The sequence below is a fragment of the Dermacentor variabilis genome, chromosome 4 (genome assembly GCF_050947875.1).
Source record: "Dermacentor variabilis isolate Ectoservices chromosome 4, ASM5094787v1, whole genome shotgun sequence".
Taxonomy (NCBI): domain Eukaryota; kingdom Metazoa; phylum Arthropoda; class Arachnida; order Ixodida; family Ixodidae; genus Dermacentor; species Dermacentor variabilis.
This window is the reverse complement of record NC_134571.1, coordinates 148,627,117-148,645,491: the sequence shown is the minus strand read 5'-3', so window position 1 is coordinate 148,645,491 and position 18,375 is coordinate 148,627,117. Positions and strand designations below refer to the sequence as shown.

The following is an 18,375-nucleotide window of genomic DNA, read 5'->3' as shown; positions in this document are numbered from 1 at the left end:
GTAAAAGCGGCAAAAAGTAAAAGTAACGAGCGTAACGGAATCGGCCACCACGCCATTGCAAGGGATACGCTCATAGCATCCATCCTTTGCCGTTTCTGTAGGTCTATATGCTATGCATACAATTATTATACTCGGCTGAAATGCCTCTTGTTTCATTCGACGAGGGGCTTCTTGCCTAGGCGTATTTGTAAATACAGGGTACCTCCTATGGCACGGGATCAGTTTACCCAAGAGCACCAGTGTCCGAGCTCAGCTATGGATTTCATGTGTTCACTATTTCCCTGCTTCTCTTTACCTCCATGCCGCAGGCTTTGCAAGAGTCCTGGGTCAGTGGCTCTTCGCTCCCGACTCCAAATAGGTAAGTGTGTTTGAAAGGCAGCCAGAGTGGAGAGATCAGTAAGTCAGTATTTAAAGAGAAAAGGGGGGGGGGTGCATCGGGAAGTTGAAAGGTGGTATAGGACGAAAGGGCCATCAAGGCGAGAGACACTTGTTGCGTACTCTTTGTTTAGAGCTCACCACAAACAAAAGACAACGAAGCATTGCTCATATTCATTAACTTAGTAGACGTTGGAAACGTTCCTGGGTGATCGTTAATCAGCAGTCCCGATTTGCGGGCTGAAGATCCGGAGGAGATGCTTTACATATTCCATACTTCTTTTTTCCCGCGTGTACTCATGCTCACCCACTTTTTCTATTCCCCATAATCCTTACCACTTGTGTAAGGTAGCAAACCGGACTCTCGTCCAGTTTGCGTCCTTGCCTTTCCTCTGCCTGCTCTCTCTCTCTCTCTCTCTCTCTCTCTCTCTCGTCCTCGTTTATCAACCTGCACGGTCGGATCCGCGCATTGAGCAATTTCTCCGTAACCGCTGCCCCGAATATTTGCCCGTATACAACAGAGGTGTGTTATCGGCTTCGAAAAGCTTGCGGCGCTCGCGGAATCCGCGAAGAAGTTCAAATTTCCTCGATAGCTGAGCGTGCATTTTTGCGAATATGAAAATTATCTAGCGTTGCAGATTGCGCGCTCGGACTGCGGGCGAAACCAGACTTTCCTTTCCTGTATTTTTTTTTCTTTCTTTTTGGTTTAAGCTATTGGAGTTTCACGAGGCTACTATAAGGCCGTGTATAACGAGCAGACCAACGTCGGCTTCACAGTAACTCACGCAAGAGAGACCACAGACAGCGTCGTCTACAGAACTGCAAGTTTATAGCCTCGTGCTTTGCTTTCAGTGCACGCAACATTCTGTCCTCTATAGACACAACGAAAAAATAGAGCTGTTTTTCGCACTCCTATTTCTTTTTATTTCGAAAGCTATTTGAATTACCAGCGCGTTTATGATCACAATGTGTTACACTAAGCAACGACAAAATCCGCATACTTTTTTCAGGCCCCATGATCTGCAACACAGTGAAAGAAGGCATACTTGGATGGGGTGCCTAGTTACGGAACGTCCCTGATATTGCGCTACGACGTAGAAAATAGTGGATTGACAGCAAGTCTGAATTACACAATACATTCTAGCTACGGATAATTTGCCCAGAATTAAAGAGCTCCGCGCAAGTGACCGAAACCTGCTGCGCAGTAAGTTGTCGAGTAAGAAAAAAGATACATTTGCACGGAATTTCTCCGCTTACCCCCAGTTGGAGGACTTTCTGGGCGGCGACTTACTCTCAATTTCGGGAAACTTCAACTGTGGCCAGATTCACGCGCGAACGAAATGGTGCATGCAGACAGCCACAGGTTACGGCTCCAAATTGTGTTCGTATCTAACGGGTTCTTCTTAAGGATGGGTGCCAAAAAAAGCTATATTAGCAGCTCGACAAGGCAATACCGAGGGCAGACGCCTGACTGGGGCCCGGCCCCCTGTTACATGGAATCACAAAAGCAGCTTCCGGGTGTCGTAGTTCGACAGAACGATAGTGTATCCCAGTACAATGTGCACCATAGTCAATAAAGTCATGTTCATGCAAGAGAGAAAACAGTTTGCAATCACATAATATTTAACCCTTCTCACGTGTTTGCTCATTTCAGTATCAAGCAGAGCGCGTCATTGTGATGCAGCCTAAATATTACGAGACGAGGAATTGTACGCAAAAGTGGAGGATACGTGAAATACAGACGCAATAAATCGGGACGGATTTTTTTTCATGAATCCTGCCCAAAATATTTGCTTCCCATGGACACAATTAAGGCTTGCATCCCACATCATTGATAATTGCTATTTCGCCGCAGTGCTCGAGGCTGTACGCAGCCACGACGACGCCTGGCTGTTCGCCATGCCGTTGGACGAGACGATGTGTCCGGGATACTTCAGCACCGTCAAGGTGAGTACTTCGCTCACGGCTCAGTGCCCATGGTGACGTCACGATGCAAGGAACTGAGTCCGCGGCCCGCTTGCGCTACTTGCACTCGCAGGAGCCCATGGATCTGACCATGATCGCCGAGCGTGTCGAGAATGGTGCCTACGCGTGCAAAGAGGCCTTCATCGGCGACTTCAAGAGAATGGTCGAGAACTGCGCTTTCTACAATGGCCTCGAAAGCGGTGAGACAAAAACCCTTTCAGTTACTGTGTCTCCAAGGGAGAAGCCGCTTTTGAAGTTCCGACTAATGTTGACAAGATGAAAGAACGTGGTGCAGAATGTAAATGTAAACCCCAGTTAATCAAAAACAGTATCATGCATTACGGAAAGTACGGCAAACAATTGTATTTTACGAAGTGCACTATACCCGGCTCGACGTGCTGAATAGTTACCACTGTCTGTTAATTAGTGAGCTCTCTTGCATCAGGAAGCACTCAACTCTGTATATTAAACAGCGCATAAACTTGCAACAGCTATTTCAGTCACTTTCATGAAATAACGCCTCTTGCTAAAATGGGAACATTCGTAAGAAATTATTTTTGCCAAGATAACGTCTGGCCTCATATAAAGCGATACAGGTGCAAATTTCTACATGCTATGGGTGTAATTTTGTCTACAAGCTTGGTGCTTTTTTCTCGGCTATACATATTTTGTTTAAGGAAATCACGTGCGACAGATAGCGTAATTCTAGTCCTTGAGCAGGAATACACAAAGAGGTGGACATTGCACGACGAGCCGAAGGGTATAATGATACAATTACCAGAAGTTTACAGATTAACATTTAAATAATGACTTTACGGCACATATTAGAATTTGCGAATTAGAGCCGGTGTTTTCGCAAGGCGTATACACTTGCACCGAATTTTCAGGATGACGCCAGTTTCAAGATATTGATTCCCGAAATGTGCAAGGAAATTGATGGGCATTCGAGTTACTTTTGTGCTCTAATGCAAAAAAAAAACGGTGTTTTGTTATAAAAGTAAGTGGAGCAACAGTGCATTTCAGCCGCAAGTTTGATGGCGCATATCTCGAAACTCGTGCCATCCGCTGAATTTGTTCCAAGTAGATATGCCTAGCAATCTCACTGGCTACAATTCGTAAATTGCAATGTGTGCCGTATGTATAGTAATTAGGCAAAAACATAGTTATTGATCCTTTGTTAATTGGTTCAATATGCATCTCGATTTCCCGTACAACCAATGTTTGCCGCTTCCCAAATTCCAGCTAAAGGAGTACAGTTATGCTATCTGACGTAAGCGATTTTTAAGAGTTCTGTATCGTCTAAAAATACACCCGGTATGCAAATGTGGAGGCCCTCAGAAACACTAACTCGTAATTTGTGATTGAAGGGGTTAAGCTCAGTGTACCGCATGTTCCCTGCATGGAAATAACGTGGCACTACCACGAGAGCTACCGTACTACTGCACCGACGTCACGCGTTGTACAATCGTGGATGCAACGCTTGGCTGCAGAGTTTAATGAAGAAGAAAACGTGGTTTTGTCTGAACCGCAGAGATCGCCACCAAGGGATACCGATTGTGGGTGGCCATGCTGGACGCCTTGCACACAGTCTGTTTCGACGACGACGAAGAGGCTGGAGTCGACAGCAATCGGGACAGAGACGTGAGTTCCGGTGCAGGCATCGCGCGCTCGCCTGCCTCGAGGCTGTACGTTCCGGAGCACGTGAGGAAGCCGAGACCGAACGCCAGCGACCAGCGGGAGGACGAGTGCACCATGCCGAGGACTCTGCGCGCGAGCAGGAAGACGGCGGCGCGAAAGAGCAGTAGCCCTCCCAGAGTCCAGGACGAGGCGGCCGAAGGCGATGACGACGACGAGGACTTCGCGGCGCCCAGAGTCAAGAGGCGCAGAGTAGGAAGGCCACCCAAGGCGTCCAGGACGCGAGGCGGAAGGCGGGCCGCGTCGAACGCGACCTCCCGAACCCGTCCAGTCGTCAAGAGTCCTGCGCTCGAGGCCCTCTCCAGGGCCACGCGCAAGGCTCTGGAGGTGAGCGCTGTTAGAGATATCATGCGCGAGATGAACAGCACAACCAAAGTGCTTCGCATGAGGTTAGAAAAAAGTGATCAAAGCGTGAAATGGTGCTTAATACAATGGGCACTCTGTGTGCTCTGAGGCGGACGCTTTCTTAGCATAGTCCGAGGCGGCCAAGGCACCACAGTGCATGTGCAAGCGCCTGAACGGCATCGACTAAGTATTGCAGTGCCACGCTATAGTGTGTCCGTAAAGTCGTGGTGCGCACTTTTGACCGATCACGGGGAATCAACGAAACAATATAGAAATGTGAAATCATCACCAAATAAAAGGAAAGCTCTCCAAGTTTCGTACCTGTTCAGTGCAGTTCGATATGGCCTCCATTATCTGTAACAAACGCGAAACATTTGGGTCTGTCCGCCGGTTCAATAGCGTGCAACAGCTGCAAATTCTAACCCGAAAAACGTACACGTTTCTTTAACACCTTATGAACTGTAGTCTTGCAAGGTGTAATCGTCGAGCACACGCACGCACAGCCGGTATCTTTCAACTGCTTACCCCACCGATTACTGTTATGCCTATGTGGTGGCGCTTCGTTGTACACGCGACGATATTCACGTTGCACTTTGGTCACCGATTCGAATTTACCAAGCCACAGAACGCGCTGATCATTCCTTTGTAGCGTCCACATCTCGACTGGCGTAGGCGCCGGCTGATCCGTTGCTGTGAAATTCGTAGTGCTGCGTCATCACCTGTGCGCGCCCACACCCTTGCACATCATTCTACGGAAAATTGGAAGAGTATTCCTTTTAGTTGGAGAATATTTCGCATTTCTATCTTATTTTGTTCCTTTCCTGTGACCGGTCAGAAGTGCACCATCACTTTACGGGCACGCTGTGTTTGTTAATTGTGTCACCAAGCGTAGTACACCCTTCTCTAGGCTGGCCAGTGCAATTATACTGATTTTTTTAATTGTTTCTTGTGTGGAAAAAAGTGTTTTGTATTAAGATTTCATCTGCGCTTTCTTACCATAAAACTACAGTCCGAGGCTTTTTATTAAGTTGCATATTGAAGAATTCTTGTTCATTGTTGTACTCAGAGCTTCACATATCCTAGCTTTTATTTTTTACTGAGAGAGATAATAATATATTTAAATAATGGCTCTAGGTCTACTTAGAGAGATCGCTAGGCGTGGCTCACGATGGAAACTTGAGATAGGCCGCTCCTTTTCTCGGAATGTCGCGAGTCATTCGCATTTTCACGCACTACCAATGTACAACCGCGTGACCGTCTACAGTCAAGCCTGGTTGACCGGCCTAGATGCCTGCGCAGACGCCCTGCTTTTTCTTCGTTTTCCTTCTCAATTGTCTGGTTGGACGGAGGTCGTGGCTCTTCACTTAGGCCACCAGGCGCGTGATACAAAAAACAAGAATTTATTTTGTAATTAATATTACTACGCTAAAACAAAGCGGTTTCTGAACGTATTGCAGACATTCTGGCAAGTTTGGGTGAATACGTGTAATACTGCATCGCAACGAGCATTTCTCAGAAGAAAGGAAAGCGCTAGTGGACTCCGCCTAAATTTTTCACTCTGTCCTTTTTAATGTTTGGCTTGTACATCACGAACAATAAAGCACTAGCCAACATGCAGAACAGTGCACTATTGCATGCATAAATTGCATATTTTGTGCCGATTGACGTTTTCTCTATGCCCCGTAGGACTCGGCCGACTTGACTTACGACATCTGCCGTCTGAGCGGCGACTTCGAGGCGAACAGCGACGTGGCCGGCTACTTTCCCGAACTCAACATCGCCGGCACACACAGCCACCCTTCCGACCTGCTAGCAAGGTTTGCGGGCCCACCGAAGGACAGTGGCGGTTACACCATCGCCGAATCTCCGGAAGCGTCATCGCAGAGTGAATCGAACGACCGCAACCCACACGTCAGCGACGACAGCAGTAACAACACGGACGAACCGGCGAATCCCACCGGCGACGATGAAGCAGGCGGAAAGCAAGTTGATAGTGGTGGCGAATCGGGTTCCGACGAAAATCGCAATCCGGGCTCAAATGCTCCTGCGGCGGACGCTGAACACGTGGCAGAGGACACGGACACAACGCGCTCTGGTCAAAGTGCAGCGGAAGGTTTCGTTCGAGTTCTGGAAGAGACGACAACCACTGCAAGCCCTGATTTCCGAGCAAGCAGCGTCAGCAACGCAGCTGAATGTGACGAGCGAGTGAGTGACGGCTCTCTAGAAGGTGCGAAAGGTGGAGCGACGCAAGAGATGGCGCCGCCGAACAAAGTCCGCCCTGGTACAATAGCGACGAGCAGCCCATTCATGGGCAACAGGCAAGGGGCTTACTTTCAGACGTCCGTTGCGACGCCTCCGAGGTGTCGCTCTGTTCCTCCTCTCCACTTCGTTGCTGTTAACATGCGTCACGCGATGAGAGTCCCTCGCTCGCCCGGTGCCTGTGGCCGCGACAAGGGCGATTCGATTGCCACAGCTAGCGCGCAGCCTGCCGAACAGGGTTGTTCGGCTGCTTCCTTAGAGATCCGCGAAGAAAGACCCAGTCTCGCTGAAAGTAGGGAAGACAACACCAACCAGGCGACGGCAAAACCAGACGGAGAGACAGAAAGCCGAGAGATGAATGGCTGCAGATCGGACGGGGAGACCGAAACGACTAAAGAGAGTGGCTTCAGTACTCTCCGTCATGTCAGTGACGGATGCTGCGATTCAACTGCTAGTACCGGCCACGCCGCCACTAATACGGACGCCGACGCGGGAGACAAGACCACCGGGATGTCGTCGGAAGGCAGCGAAGATACCATCCTAGATGCTGCGAACAGTGAGAAAAAGACCGAAGGGCAGACGGGTGCATCACTTCCCGCCGGCAACGCTTCTCCGGAGCGCATCCAGGCGCGGGAACGATGGATTACCAGGCTCCAGGGCGACCTCCAGGGAGCTGAGCAAGAGTTTTACTGTGGACTAGATAGCCCGAAGTCAAGCTTCAGCTTCTCGTCGGGATACCTGAGCGAAGAGGCCCTGTCGCCGTCCATGCGGTATCACAGCAGCTCGAGTCCGCTCCCGCAACTGTCTCCGTCACGCCTGTCTCCGCTGCTGCCGACGTCGTGCGAACCGCGGCAAAAGGTGACGCCTCCCCCGGTGGAGACGGAAGAAACGCTACCGTTGAACGACCGAGGAGCAGCGGCTGATTCGCAACCAGCTAAGGAAGTTGCACCGGTAGATGCAGCTTCGTCGCGCGAATGTTCGGTTGTTACGGACCAGCCTCAGCGCCCGGAGCCAACGGTACAGCCGCGGTCGCCGCCGTTCGGAGCGCCGACGCCGCTGCAGAAGATATCCGCCCTAGTCGCCGACATACCGTCTCCGACCAAGAGGTACGGCGCCTTCTTTCCCTCTCCGTTTGCGCCGCCAACTACGTCTGCCAGCGATACGTGTGGTGGCGGAGATCGTCTTCGAGACGGCAGAGACGGCGCTGCGTTTAAGGTAAGTGCGGCTGGGCTCGTTCACAGATGGGGTTCGGAACTACTAAACTTCTAGACGGGAGTATTAAGGACGCCACACTGAGCAGGATTTGAATAATTTGCACTGGACGTCGCATAGCGGGTGAATAGTGGGAAGCACATGGTAGCTTGTTCGGTAGTTGCTTATTTTTTATTCCTTCTTTTTTTTTCTGTTTTTGTCAACTCCGATAAAGTGTTCTATACACCGTGACGGGCGCCAACGTGACTCGCAGAACGGTAGGGATAGACGGAACGCAGTGGCAATAACAAGCTAGCGTTCAGTCGCAAGTGCCTACCATGCTGTGCGTTTTCACGTCTACCCGCACGGTGTGTAGGGGGTTACAAAATTAAAGAACACATTTTGGTGCCTAAGAAACGATTACTGGTGTAGCGTGACAGCAGACCTCACTCGCTAAAACTTGCCCGTGTAGCTCGCCTTTCGATGAGTCTGCACTTTCGTGTTTTCTTTATTTGGGGCTAAAAACGAAGACAAGTAACAGTATTAAATGCAGGTTGGAGGTATTATTTTACACTGGTACCCACTGCACAATCGCGATCACGTATTAGACCAACACGGGGTGCTGTTGAACTCGCCGCATACAGCTTGGTGAGAACACATTGAAAGCCGACATTGTGAGTTCGTCACACAAGCCGCGGACAGGAATTAAACCCTGAAACAATTTTACGAGTTATTACAGCGGAGCTGTATACGGAAATGGCTAGAGTTCCGCGCATTTTTGTTCTCCGTGAACAAAAACTATCATCATCAATGACTCATACCCCCGTAAGTATTCATGCTCCCGTAAGCAAGCCAAGAATGCAATGACTCATAGCCCCGCAAGGCAGTGGCTACAAGGACTCAGCAAAGTGAAGCAAACAATTCCGTAATTCTTTCTAATCACTCATGCAACATACAAAGCAGCATGTCGAAGACTGTTATCATCAATGGCTCATACCCCCGTGAGCAATGGCTCCATAGCCCTGTAAGCAAGCAAAAAACGCAACGACTCATAGTCCCGTAAGGTTCGTGGCTACTCACTCTGCGTAAATTAGCTGCGATGACACTACCCCTGTTATCGTTGTCGGTAATTTCAATGTGGATGTGTCGGGGTCGAAGAGGGAGTGGTTTACGCGTTCCGTGTTGCAGACATACTCCTTGCGATGCCACACCGATCCGGCCCCACCGACCACCCAGCGGCGTACGTGCATCGATTTGACATTATCATAGAATGTGATTGCAGTTGCGAGTGAAACAATGACCACCGATCAAGACAGTAAATGAGTGTGCGTACCATTCGTCACCATGACCACCCATCAAGAGAATGAATGAGTTCGTACCTTTGATCAAAATTATCTGTGACCTCCGCGTCATGTGCTAAACAGCTTCGCCGGTCAACCGCCTTCACAGAGTGGGATGGGTCACGATTTATTTATTTTCTTACACAGACGTAAATATAAACGCGCTTTAAAAGGAAACAAACAACGTGGTGTCATATTAGGCGCAGAAAAATCGCGCCATGAAACACACTGTTCAGTGGCGCAATGCAACCGATCGGGCTGTTACGAAGCTTCAATACTATGCCGGCACGTAAGGGCCATACCCATTTTTTCTTTAGCTCTTTAAGTCTTGCTAGGTCATATTTAAACCTGCAGCCGTCATCTTGGTTAAACTATGATTTTTTTCCACGTGGATTATCGATTCGGCTGGCAAGTGCAGCTGAATTGACTTTATTTACTTAGGTAGATCGATATAATCATGCAAGACAAATTCTTTATTACATCCCCCCCCAAAAAATAAATATCCCAACGCCAGATACTTCAGTACGCGATGAAATTTCCAGATGTGTTATCGGTCTCTTTCGTTCCACCCATCGCTTTTCTCTATTTTTCTATCGCTTACTTCAGTTGGGCTGACGTTCCTAGTGACCTAACAACAAATTGCATTCTTACTGCAGCAGTGGTTACGTTTTCTACACATTAGTTTCTCTCCTGTGTAATATTAAAATCGCAAGAAAAAGTGATGAAATCTTCACACAAATACTATGAATCTTCCAGGTGACAGAACTGCATGCTAAGCAAGATGTTAAACAAGAGTAATCGTCAGAAGCCGGTGATCCCAGCATTCGTGAACGAGACTTCTACGACTCTGCCACCCTGTTGCCCGAATGTGCTGATGCTCTTTCATGACCTTCAGTATTCATTAAACTCTCTCTCTCTCTCTCTCTCTCTGTTCACTGAGCCTGTCTTTTTTTTCATTCATTTCAGTATTCCTGCATCTCTCTTGTATCTACATCTCTCTCGAGCATGCGGCATCTACGTTTGATGCTTCTCCGCGACGCTCGCATAGCCAGGTTTGCCAGTGAGTGGGAACAAAGATCCCGGAATTGAAGGGATCAGTTTTTTGCTAGTAACAACAGTACCAAGCCAATAATGAAGTGATTGATTGATTGAAAAACTTTATTTAATAGATAGGAAAGACAAGGGAGCGGAAAGGGTGGGCCCCTAGTCCAGGAAAAATTTTAAAGCACACCCCCGACGCTCTGAAAAACGCGATGTGCGGTACAGAAAGTCACGTGAGGTCGCGTCCTAGAGACGCGCTCGTCCCACTGCTCTCGTATCCGTCGTCGTCTTGATCCACAGCTGGCTCCCATGCCGCTGATCATGCCAAAGAAAGGCAAATTTAATTAAGATAGAGTTCATACAGGCACTCTAGTCCAGGACCTTCGGTGGGAGTCGTGCCCTAGAGCTCATGTGGAAGTCGAACCCGCGACCTTTGGCGTTAAAGCGAAGTTAATTAAGGCACAGTTAATTATTACATAGTTAATTAGGGCACTCGAACCCACTATCTTTAGTCCGAATCGGGCCCATGACCTTTGGTGTTAATAAGGGCCAAGGTAACTGAGACAGTAAATAAGGCGGCATCAATTAAAGCACTCGAACCCACAACATTTGGTGGGAGAAAACAAGTAATATCAAGTATCAACGCATTCGAATGTCAAGTAATTTAATGAATGTCTCTTGAGCACGCAGGCTTTCGCATTCACCCTCTTTGGCGTATGCTAAAGTGACTGTAAATTTTTTGTGATGTTTAGTTGAAATGTAAAAATAATTCATCATTATCATCAGCCTGGTTACGCCCAATGAAGGGCAAAGGCCTCTCCCATACTTCTCCAACTACCCCGGTCAAAAAAATAATTACGTAAAGGCAAATGAAAATGTATGAAAAGGCAAATTGTGTTCAATGGTAGCCGTACCCACATCTTGTTCATATAAGCGTACAAATCTTGCGCGGACAGGTGGCCAGGGCGGCGGTGGCCCCCACGCCCACTTTCTCGGGTATTAGTGCATATGTTTGCTAGACCTATGTCTGTGACTGTTAGTCAGCGCCGCTGGCGGCGAATTGTTTCAAAGCGTAGTCGCTGAGTTACTAATTGATTCACCCTGCATAGCCCAATTAACGTAATTATGAATTGATTCAGCAACAGCGAAGAGCCGATAAAGCTTACCATTGTGAGCGACCTGTTATCGCGAAAGATACTCTCACATCAATCCTCAAAGGAGCTTCAGCATATGTATATTTACATGGTTCCTCCCCACGAATGAAGGAATGAAAAAAAAAAGAAATTGAAGACATTGCTAGTTAGATAAGGATGCTAACTTGGTACCTCCAATTTGCACTCCTCTGTTGTTCGTACTGAGCAATGTTAGAGGGGAACAAGAAGCATTTGCATGAGCAAGAAAGAAGGAGAAAAGAGCAGCTTACGGTCAAGTGTCTGACTAATATAAGCAAAAAAAAAACGGGAATGAAAAGCCCCGCAAGTTCATACATCCTTCGTACGTGAATTATCTGACGCTAGAAGCTCGGAAGGGCTTCTGGATGTGCTCGACTTTTACCGAACGATTGATCAATTAACCTTAGCCGGCACTCTGAACCTATACGTATATACCATAACTAGACAGGTGACAAAAATACAGGCCACAAGAGTTGTCACAATTGCACGAATAATTTGTGTGGTTTTGCGTCCTGAACCTACACAGTAATACAGGGAGTTCCAGCTCAATTTAGCAAGCACTCTGGGAGGACGCGACCAAATGCATATTGTTGGATATTATACGGAGCAAGGGACACTTTTATATTCTGATAATTGCACGTTAATCTGGAATAAATAATTCACCTCGAAAGTGTTAAACTTAGGGCGGAATTTCTCATTCGGAAGTTATAGAGCGTTCTCAGAAACATCTAATTCAGCGGCTTCTGACTTCCTAGTTATTTGTAATTATTTTTTCTGGGTCGTAAAGAAAGCACGTTTAAAAAGAAAAAAACGTCACATGCCCGCTTGTACGCCGCGATTGCAGGGCTCTCAAACGGGCCGTGTAAGAATAAACAGCACATTTAACCTGACGTGCTGCCGCTTAATTAAAAGGTAACATGGCGGCGACGCGGACGCTGGACGAATTATTTACGTCAGCGATGACGTAAGCGATGCACATCGCTGACGTAAATAATTCGTCCAGCGTCCGCGTCGCCGCCGTGTTGCCTTTCAAGCGGCGGCACGTCAAGCTAAATGTGCTGTTTATTCTCGCGTTTATTCCTCGCGTCATTTCATGGTAGCGATAAGCAGAACAAGCATCAAACTTGGGTGTGGTCATTGCCGTCCATCTCTCTAGCATGGCTCTATTGTGTGTCTTCGCCGCATAACGACTCACTATGCAGTGAAAACGTAAACTGAAACGTTACGGAATCAGTAAGAATCTCACTGCAAACAGCTACATGCTATGAGCTAGGAACAGGAAAGAACGTGTCCGTTAGTTCAGCGGCTCGAAAAACGTAATCACCCGATACTTGCGACACCCAGTGGCGTAGCTAGGTCGTCTGGCACCCGGGGCCCATAGGTCTTCTGTCAGCTCCACCCCCCCCCCCCTGGTGTAGTCGATGAAGGCGAGGATATCAACAATTGCCGGGTGTCTTCAGACGTATATGACAACACCCCCCCCCACTGGCCCCTTGAACCCCCCCCCCCCTGCTACGCCACTGGTGACACCTGAGACTCGAGCTGAGACTAGAGACGTTAGCGATGCGCCACTCAGAGCAGGGCAAATTCCCAGGAATGTGCAAAGCTACGCGCGGTAGCCTAAGGAGAGAAAGGGTTCCGATATGGTAGGCGAGAGGCAGTCAGATGAAGTCAAAAAAGCGTACGTGCGCTCACTGAGATCTCCAGAAAGAAAGTAGTGCTGCCCCAAGCGCTCGACGATAGAAGGTTATCGTGAAGATTAAGAATTTCAGGGGTTTCGAGTACTGCCGAGATACTATTTGCGCGTAAGACTGTATATTCATCGCGGGTATCAGTCTGGTTTCCTGTTCTTCTTTTTCTTTAGATACACTGGAAGTAACCGTATAATCGAACAACTAGAGGCTGTTTCTTTCTTTCTTTTCCCGCCTGCGTGAATACGTAGTCATCGCGCCAGCTTGTGGCGTCGGCGCGATAAGCTACCTGGACCCGGTACACGCACGGAACACTGCCGAAAAAGCCGCGCGTTCAAGAAGTTAGGCTTCTCCCGCTTTAACAATGGCTAGTATACGGACAGTTCATGCCGCTAACGCTAAGGAAGATCTCAGCTCGTAAAAGCCAACTCCAGTGTCCAAGCGCTTGAGCGACAACGGGTGTGCGCGCATTTATCATCTGCGACTCCACCACCAAGCAGACGCTGTGGCTCATTGGCCGTGGCATTCTGCTGCTAGCGAGGAGGTCGCGTCTTCGATTCCTAGCCGCTGCGGCCACATTCCGGGAGCGAAATGCAACAATGTTCGCGTTCAGATGGTCCGAATTATTCCGAAGCCCTTCACTGCGGTGCCTCTCATAGCACCTGCGTTTCTTCGCGACGTTAAACTCCGTAATCTATACAAAAAAATTTACTAAATGCCGGGCTCTTAAACCCCGAAATCTAGATAGATATGATTACGAGCCACGCCGTAGTAGCGGACTCCTGAATAATGTTCACCGCCTGGGGTTATTTTACAGCCTCTTCCCTGCCGCGCTATTATTCCGAATTCTGAAAAAAAAATGAAGTTATTTTTAAGCACCCCAGCTGGGAACTTGTTTTACCTCTTCAGGAAGACTAAATTCGCTTATGCATGAGCTGTCGCTTGGATTATGTGCTGTCATATACTAAAAGAACGACTAAGCGCCGAGACAAAGCTAGGCTCCTCCATGGTATTGCTAGAAAACACAAAGTATCGCTGACGAGCTGAGAGATCCTCCTTGGTCGTTTTTCTTTTTTTTTAACCAGAAACCCATGGATGAAGCCGGCTCCCCCAAGGCATGGAAGGAGCACTAATGTGCACCTAAACCTAAGTACGCGAGGCGTTTTTCGCCTTCCGCACCCATCTGAATGCAGCCACCTCGGCCGAATCGAACCCGCGATCTTGAGCTCATCAGCGCGACGCCATAGGCACACAACTACCACGGCGTGTATTAATGAATGCCTACGTCTTGGCCCTTCGTAGCTGAAAGACAGACTGAACACAAAAGCACTCAGGCAATGCAAATAACAAATTGCTATTTCAACTCAGAATGCTTTGTTTGTTATGAACAGTTTCTACATTTATTTTGTACTGACATTTCGTAGCACATGTATTTCACAAAACAGATAACATAATAATAATAATATTTGGGGTTTTGCGTGCCAAAACCACTTTCTGATTATGAGGCACGCCGTAGTGGAGGACTCCGGAAATTTTGACCACCTGGGGTTCTTTAACGTGCACCTAAATCTAAGCACACGGGTGTTTTCGCATTTCGCCCCCATCGAAATGCGGCCGCCGTGGCCGGGATTCGATCCCGCGACCTCGTGCTCAGCAGCCCAACACCATAGCCACTGAGCAACCACGGCGGGTAAAAAAAAAACAGATAACATAAATCCATTGTATGTATGTATGTATGTATGTATGTATGTATGTATGTATGTATGTATGTATGTATGTATGTATGTATGTATGTATGTATGTATGTATGTATGTATGTATGTATGTATGTATGTATACTCATCCCTCCCATCCCCGTGCAGCCTATGTACGTAAACGCGAACCACGCCGGAGGTCTGCGACCGACGCTCTCGTCGTGCATCACTCGGCCCGTGCCCACCCAGCCTATGGGAGCGCAGAGGCTGCCGTTCCCCCAGGAGCCCATCGCGTACTTCATCCCTGCGGCCGGGGGCCACCTCCAGCCGATCCCCGCCCAGCGCGCGGCGCGTAACTCCGGTGAAGGCATGGTCAGCGCAGCTTCTGTCTACGACGTGAGTGTCCGTGGCTTCATTATGGGCTGCATATTTGCAGCGCACCAGAAAAACGACCTTTCTGAGGAAACTTGAATTGATAGAGCGACGCGGGTGAAACTCCATGAAGCACATGTACAGGAGAACAATATGTGCTTTTTTCACTTACACTACTAGCCGCAGCAGTCGCGAGATTTTGAGCCTCATATTGAGAGAATGAGTTTCTTTTTTTCGATTACACATGCATAAAGAAGGCATGTACTGAGGCAAATAATCAGTGCACGTTCTCACCGTGTACTTGGAATATATATTTTTAAACCGATATAAGTGTGTACCGTACGGAAAGTAAATTATTCTTTTATTATGGCTACTGGAAGCTGTTTTCGACTTTGCCCTCCGCTCGCAGTGGCCCGGCGGCGTGGGCATACCGCTCCCGTGGGGCTGCCCGCCGATCATCTACTACCCTGCCGAGCTGGCGGGTCACGCGCCTCAGGCACTCTTCCTGCCGGACCTGAGCCCCGAGGCACAGCGCAACGCGCTCTGCAGCGCCCCGTGGCTCAGGAGCCGCCACCGCCGCACGCACGACTTCAGCTCCCACCACCCGCAGCAGCAGCAACAACGCCACGCGACGGCCCTGCTCCAGCCGGCCGGTCACGTTTCCCACGTCACCGACGGGACGCGCTGCTCCAGCGCTGTCGGGGCAACCACGACGCCTGCGTCGGCTGCGCAGACGACGTCACCTCCTGAGAAGACAAAGGCGTTGGTGGCACGCGGCACCGCTTCGGCGATGTGGCAGCATCACCGGGATTTCGCGACGCATTACCAGATGGCACAGCCCCTCATGGTGGCGTCCGCGGGACAGCTGCACCACATGACGGAGGCGTTCTACCAGCAGGAACGATAAGTAAGGGTTCCTCCGTGAAGCGAGAAATTGAGAGTTCTTTAGAGATATTTTGAAAGCTAAGCTTTTTTGTTGCGAATTTCGTCCGGTTTCGCGACCGTGCGAGCTGCGGCCTGGCTGTTCCCTTGCCGCATAGGCCAACCGATCACAGCGGAGCACGCGCGCCGCTGCAGGTCCCTTGCAGCGCCACAAGATGACCCTCACCTCCGCGCATCCGCGACAGTTGCTGCTCCGGCCATGTGGGGGACAGAGAAAAAAAAAGGAACCATAAAGCTCGCATTCGCTCAACCGCGGCTGCACGGTAATGAGGAAGTACACTGTTCTTGCTGATAGAATGGATTCGAATTACGCTATGTACCTACGCGCACGCTGCCTCTGACACCATGATGCGTTCAGGGAGTCCCTACGGACGCCTTGAACGCATCATTGCGGCCGCGATGATATTCTCCATGCACTACAAGCTTTACCTAGCTATCTTTTCGAATTTAGTAAGCTATTGGTTACCCGCCGCGATAGCTTAGTGGCTACGGCGTGGCGCTGCTAATTGCTCAGGTTCGATACCGGCCGCAGCGGCCGCATTTCAATGGGGGCAAAATGCAAAAACGCTCGTGTACTTAGATTTCATTGCACGTTAAAGTTAGATTTAAGTTCTTGGAATTAAGTCCTCCAAACGTAGCAAACTCTCCGATAATGTTTTTCCTGCTCGGCATTATTCGTGTAAGCAGTTTGTCGTGCGACTGCGTGTGATTTTGTCGAGACGCTCGCGAAAGTATACCGTCAATCGCGCTGCATCTCAGACAATGCCTACGACAGTATACGTGTATTATCCAGGTTCCACCTAACAGTACCCAACGTTGTATACATTCTCGCGCTTGTACCACGAACATCACTCAGCATAGATGTGTCTGAAGGAAAGTTGGCCTGCGTCGGCCGCCGTCACGCCCTACATACTCATGCACAGCGGTGCGCAAACGTAAGTGTAAGCCGTCATTTTAGCGCGCAGCTCATAGGAGTCCATTCCTGAGTTTAGCATCGGCGTCCCTACAGATCAGCAGACAAGCAGACGACAAGCCCAGCGCAGCCGTGCGCTGGGATGACTACGTGGAAATTACCGCTTGCCATCACGTGCTAGGGTCTTTCCCCCCCCCCCATGATTCATCTTTTTTTTCTTTTTTGTTAATGCTGTTTGCCTCAATATTAGCACCTTGCGCCAGGTAGGTAGGTTAATGTCTCGCTTCACTTTAGGTATACGTACGATTGCATAAATGTAGTTGCTCATGACGTCACAATCCCTATTTTTATCGCTTACATTTGTCCACTAACTATGAAGTGCCGTGTCGTAAGCTCGCGTCGAACGGCCGGCGTAAAAATCATGCCGTCGCCACTGTGCGGTCGTCTTAAACGTACACTCGTCGTCGTGGTGCTGTCGTGTCGGACACAGACGCTCACGACATACGCACAACTGCACGATTTATGCAAACACGTTGGTCCCCCTGATATTGTTTTGCGGGACCCCGAACAATGATATATAGCCAGGTGCTTGCAAAATGCTTCGTGTAACGTGGACTATAACAGTACGTGAGGTCCGCACAATTTTTTTGAATAATAGTCTTTAAGGTTGTCACGTGACGCTCTCTCCTAACTTTTTTTCTTTTTCTTTCCTTTATGTGTTTCGGCATTATTGGGGATATTTGTTTTAGTGTATTGTGGCTTGTGCAGCAGTTACGTTCGTCCTGAAAAGGAAACTACAATAACTCGCGTTGCTAGTAAACAAAAGTAGAGATGTGGACATCGGGTACGGTTTACGCTCAGCGTGCGGTGTAATATAGCACACGCTCAGGGGTTATTTAATAGCTTTTCTGGGATTATCATGCAAAAGTACGGGCGATGATCGGCTTCCTCTTTAAGCTCGAAAGGTTGCCTAGATAAGCTGTGAGCAGCTTCCGAGGTAGAATTCATGCACAATCCATCGAATGTCATTTGTAATGCCAAATAACGGCACTGGGACTGCGACGAAAGTCGTCAGAAGTACGGTTGTGCCATTCTGCAGCACTATTCAGTTCCGCCGTGTTTTCACGTTTCAGCCAATCGGGGAGCACGTGAGCTAGCTCTTCCCCTGAGCAGACAAGGTGGCGGTACCTACCAGGGCGAAATATTCAGATTAGCCTGTGAAATATCGCTAAGAATTCAAAAAAAAATTTCTTTGGGAGCTAGAAGCTCAATTTGTTCATCGAACGACAAAATTAAGGAAATGAAAACGCACTTCGTGGCAGCCTACTTCCAACCACAGGGTCAAGGCGCAGCCGACAGCCGCTGAGAGCCAGGCGCACT

The 18,375-nt window shown here is 48.8% G+C and overlaps 1 protein-coding gene across 1 annotated transcript; it reads left to right on the top strand.

The window, feature by feature from the left end:
- The first annotated feature begins 299 nt into the window (after nucleotides 1–299).
- Nucleotides 300–16,047, top strand: LOC142578392 (uncharacterized). Its single transcript, XM_075687785.1, has 8 exons — nucleotides 300–326; nucleotides 2,030–2,084; nucleotides 2,231–2,322; nucleotides 2,414–2,540; nucleotides 3,872–4,362; nucleotides 6,067–7,854; nucleotides 14,937–15,164; nucleotides 15,550–16,047. Exons 1-8 carry the CDS (start codon nucleotides 300–302, stop codon nucleotides 16,045–16,047), a joined length of 3,306 nt encoding a protein of 1,101 aa, XP_075543900.1.
- Nucleotides 16,048–18,375: the final 2,328 nt, after the last annotated feature.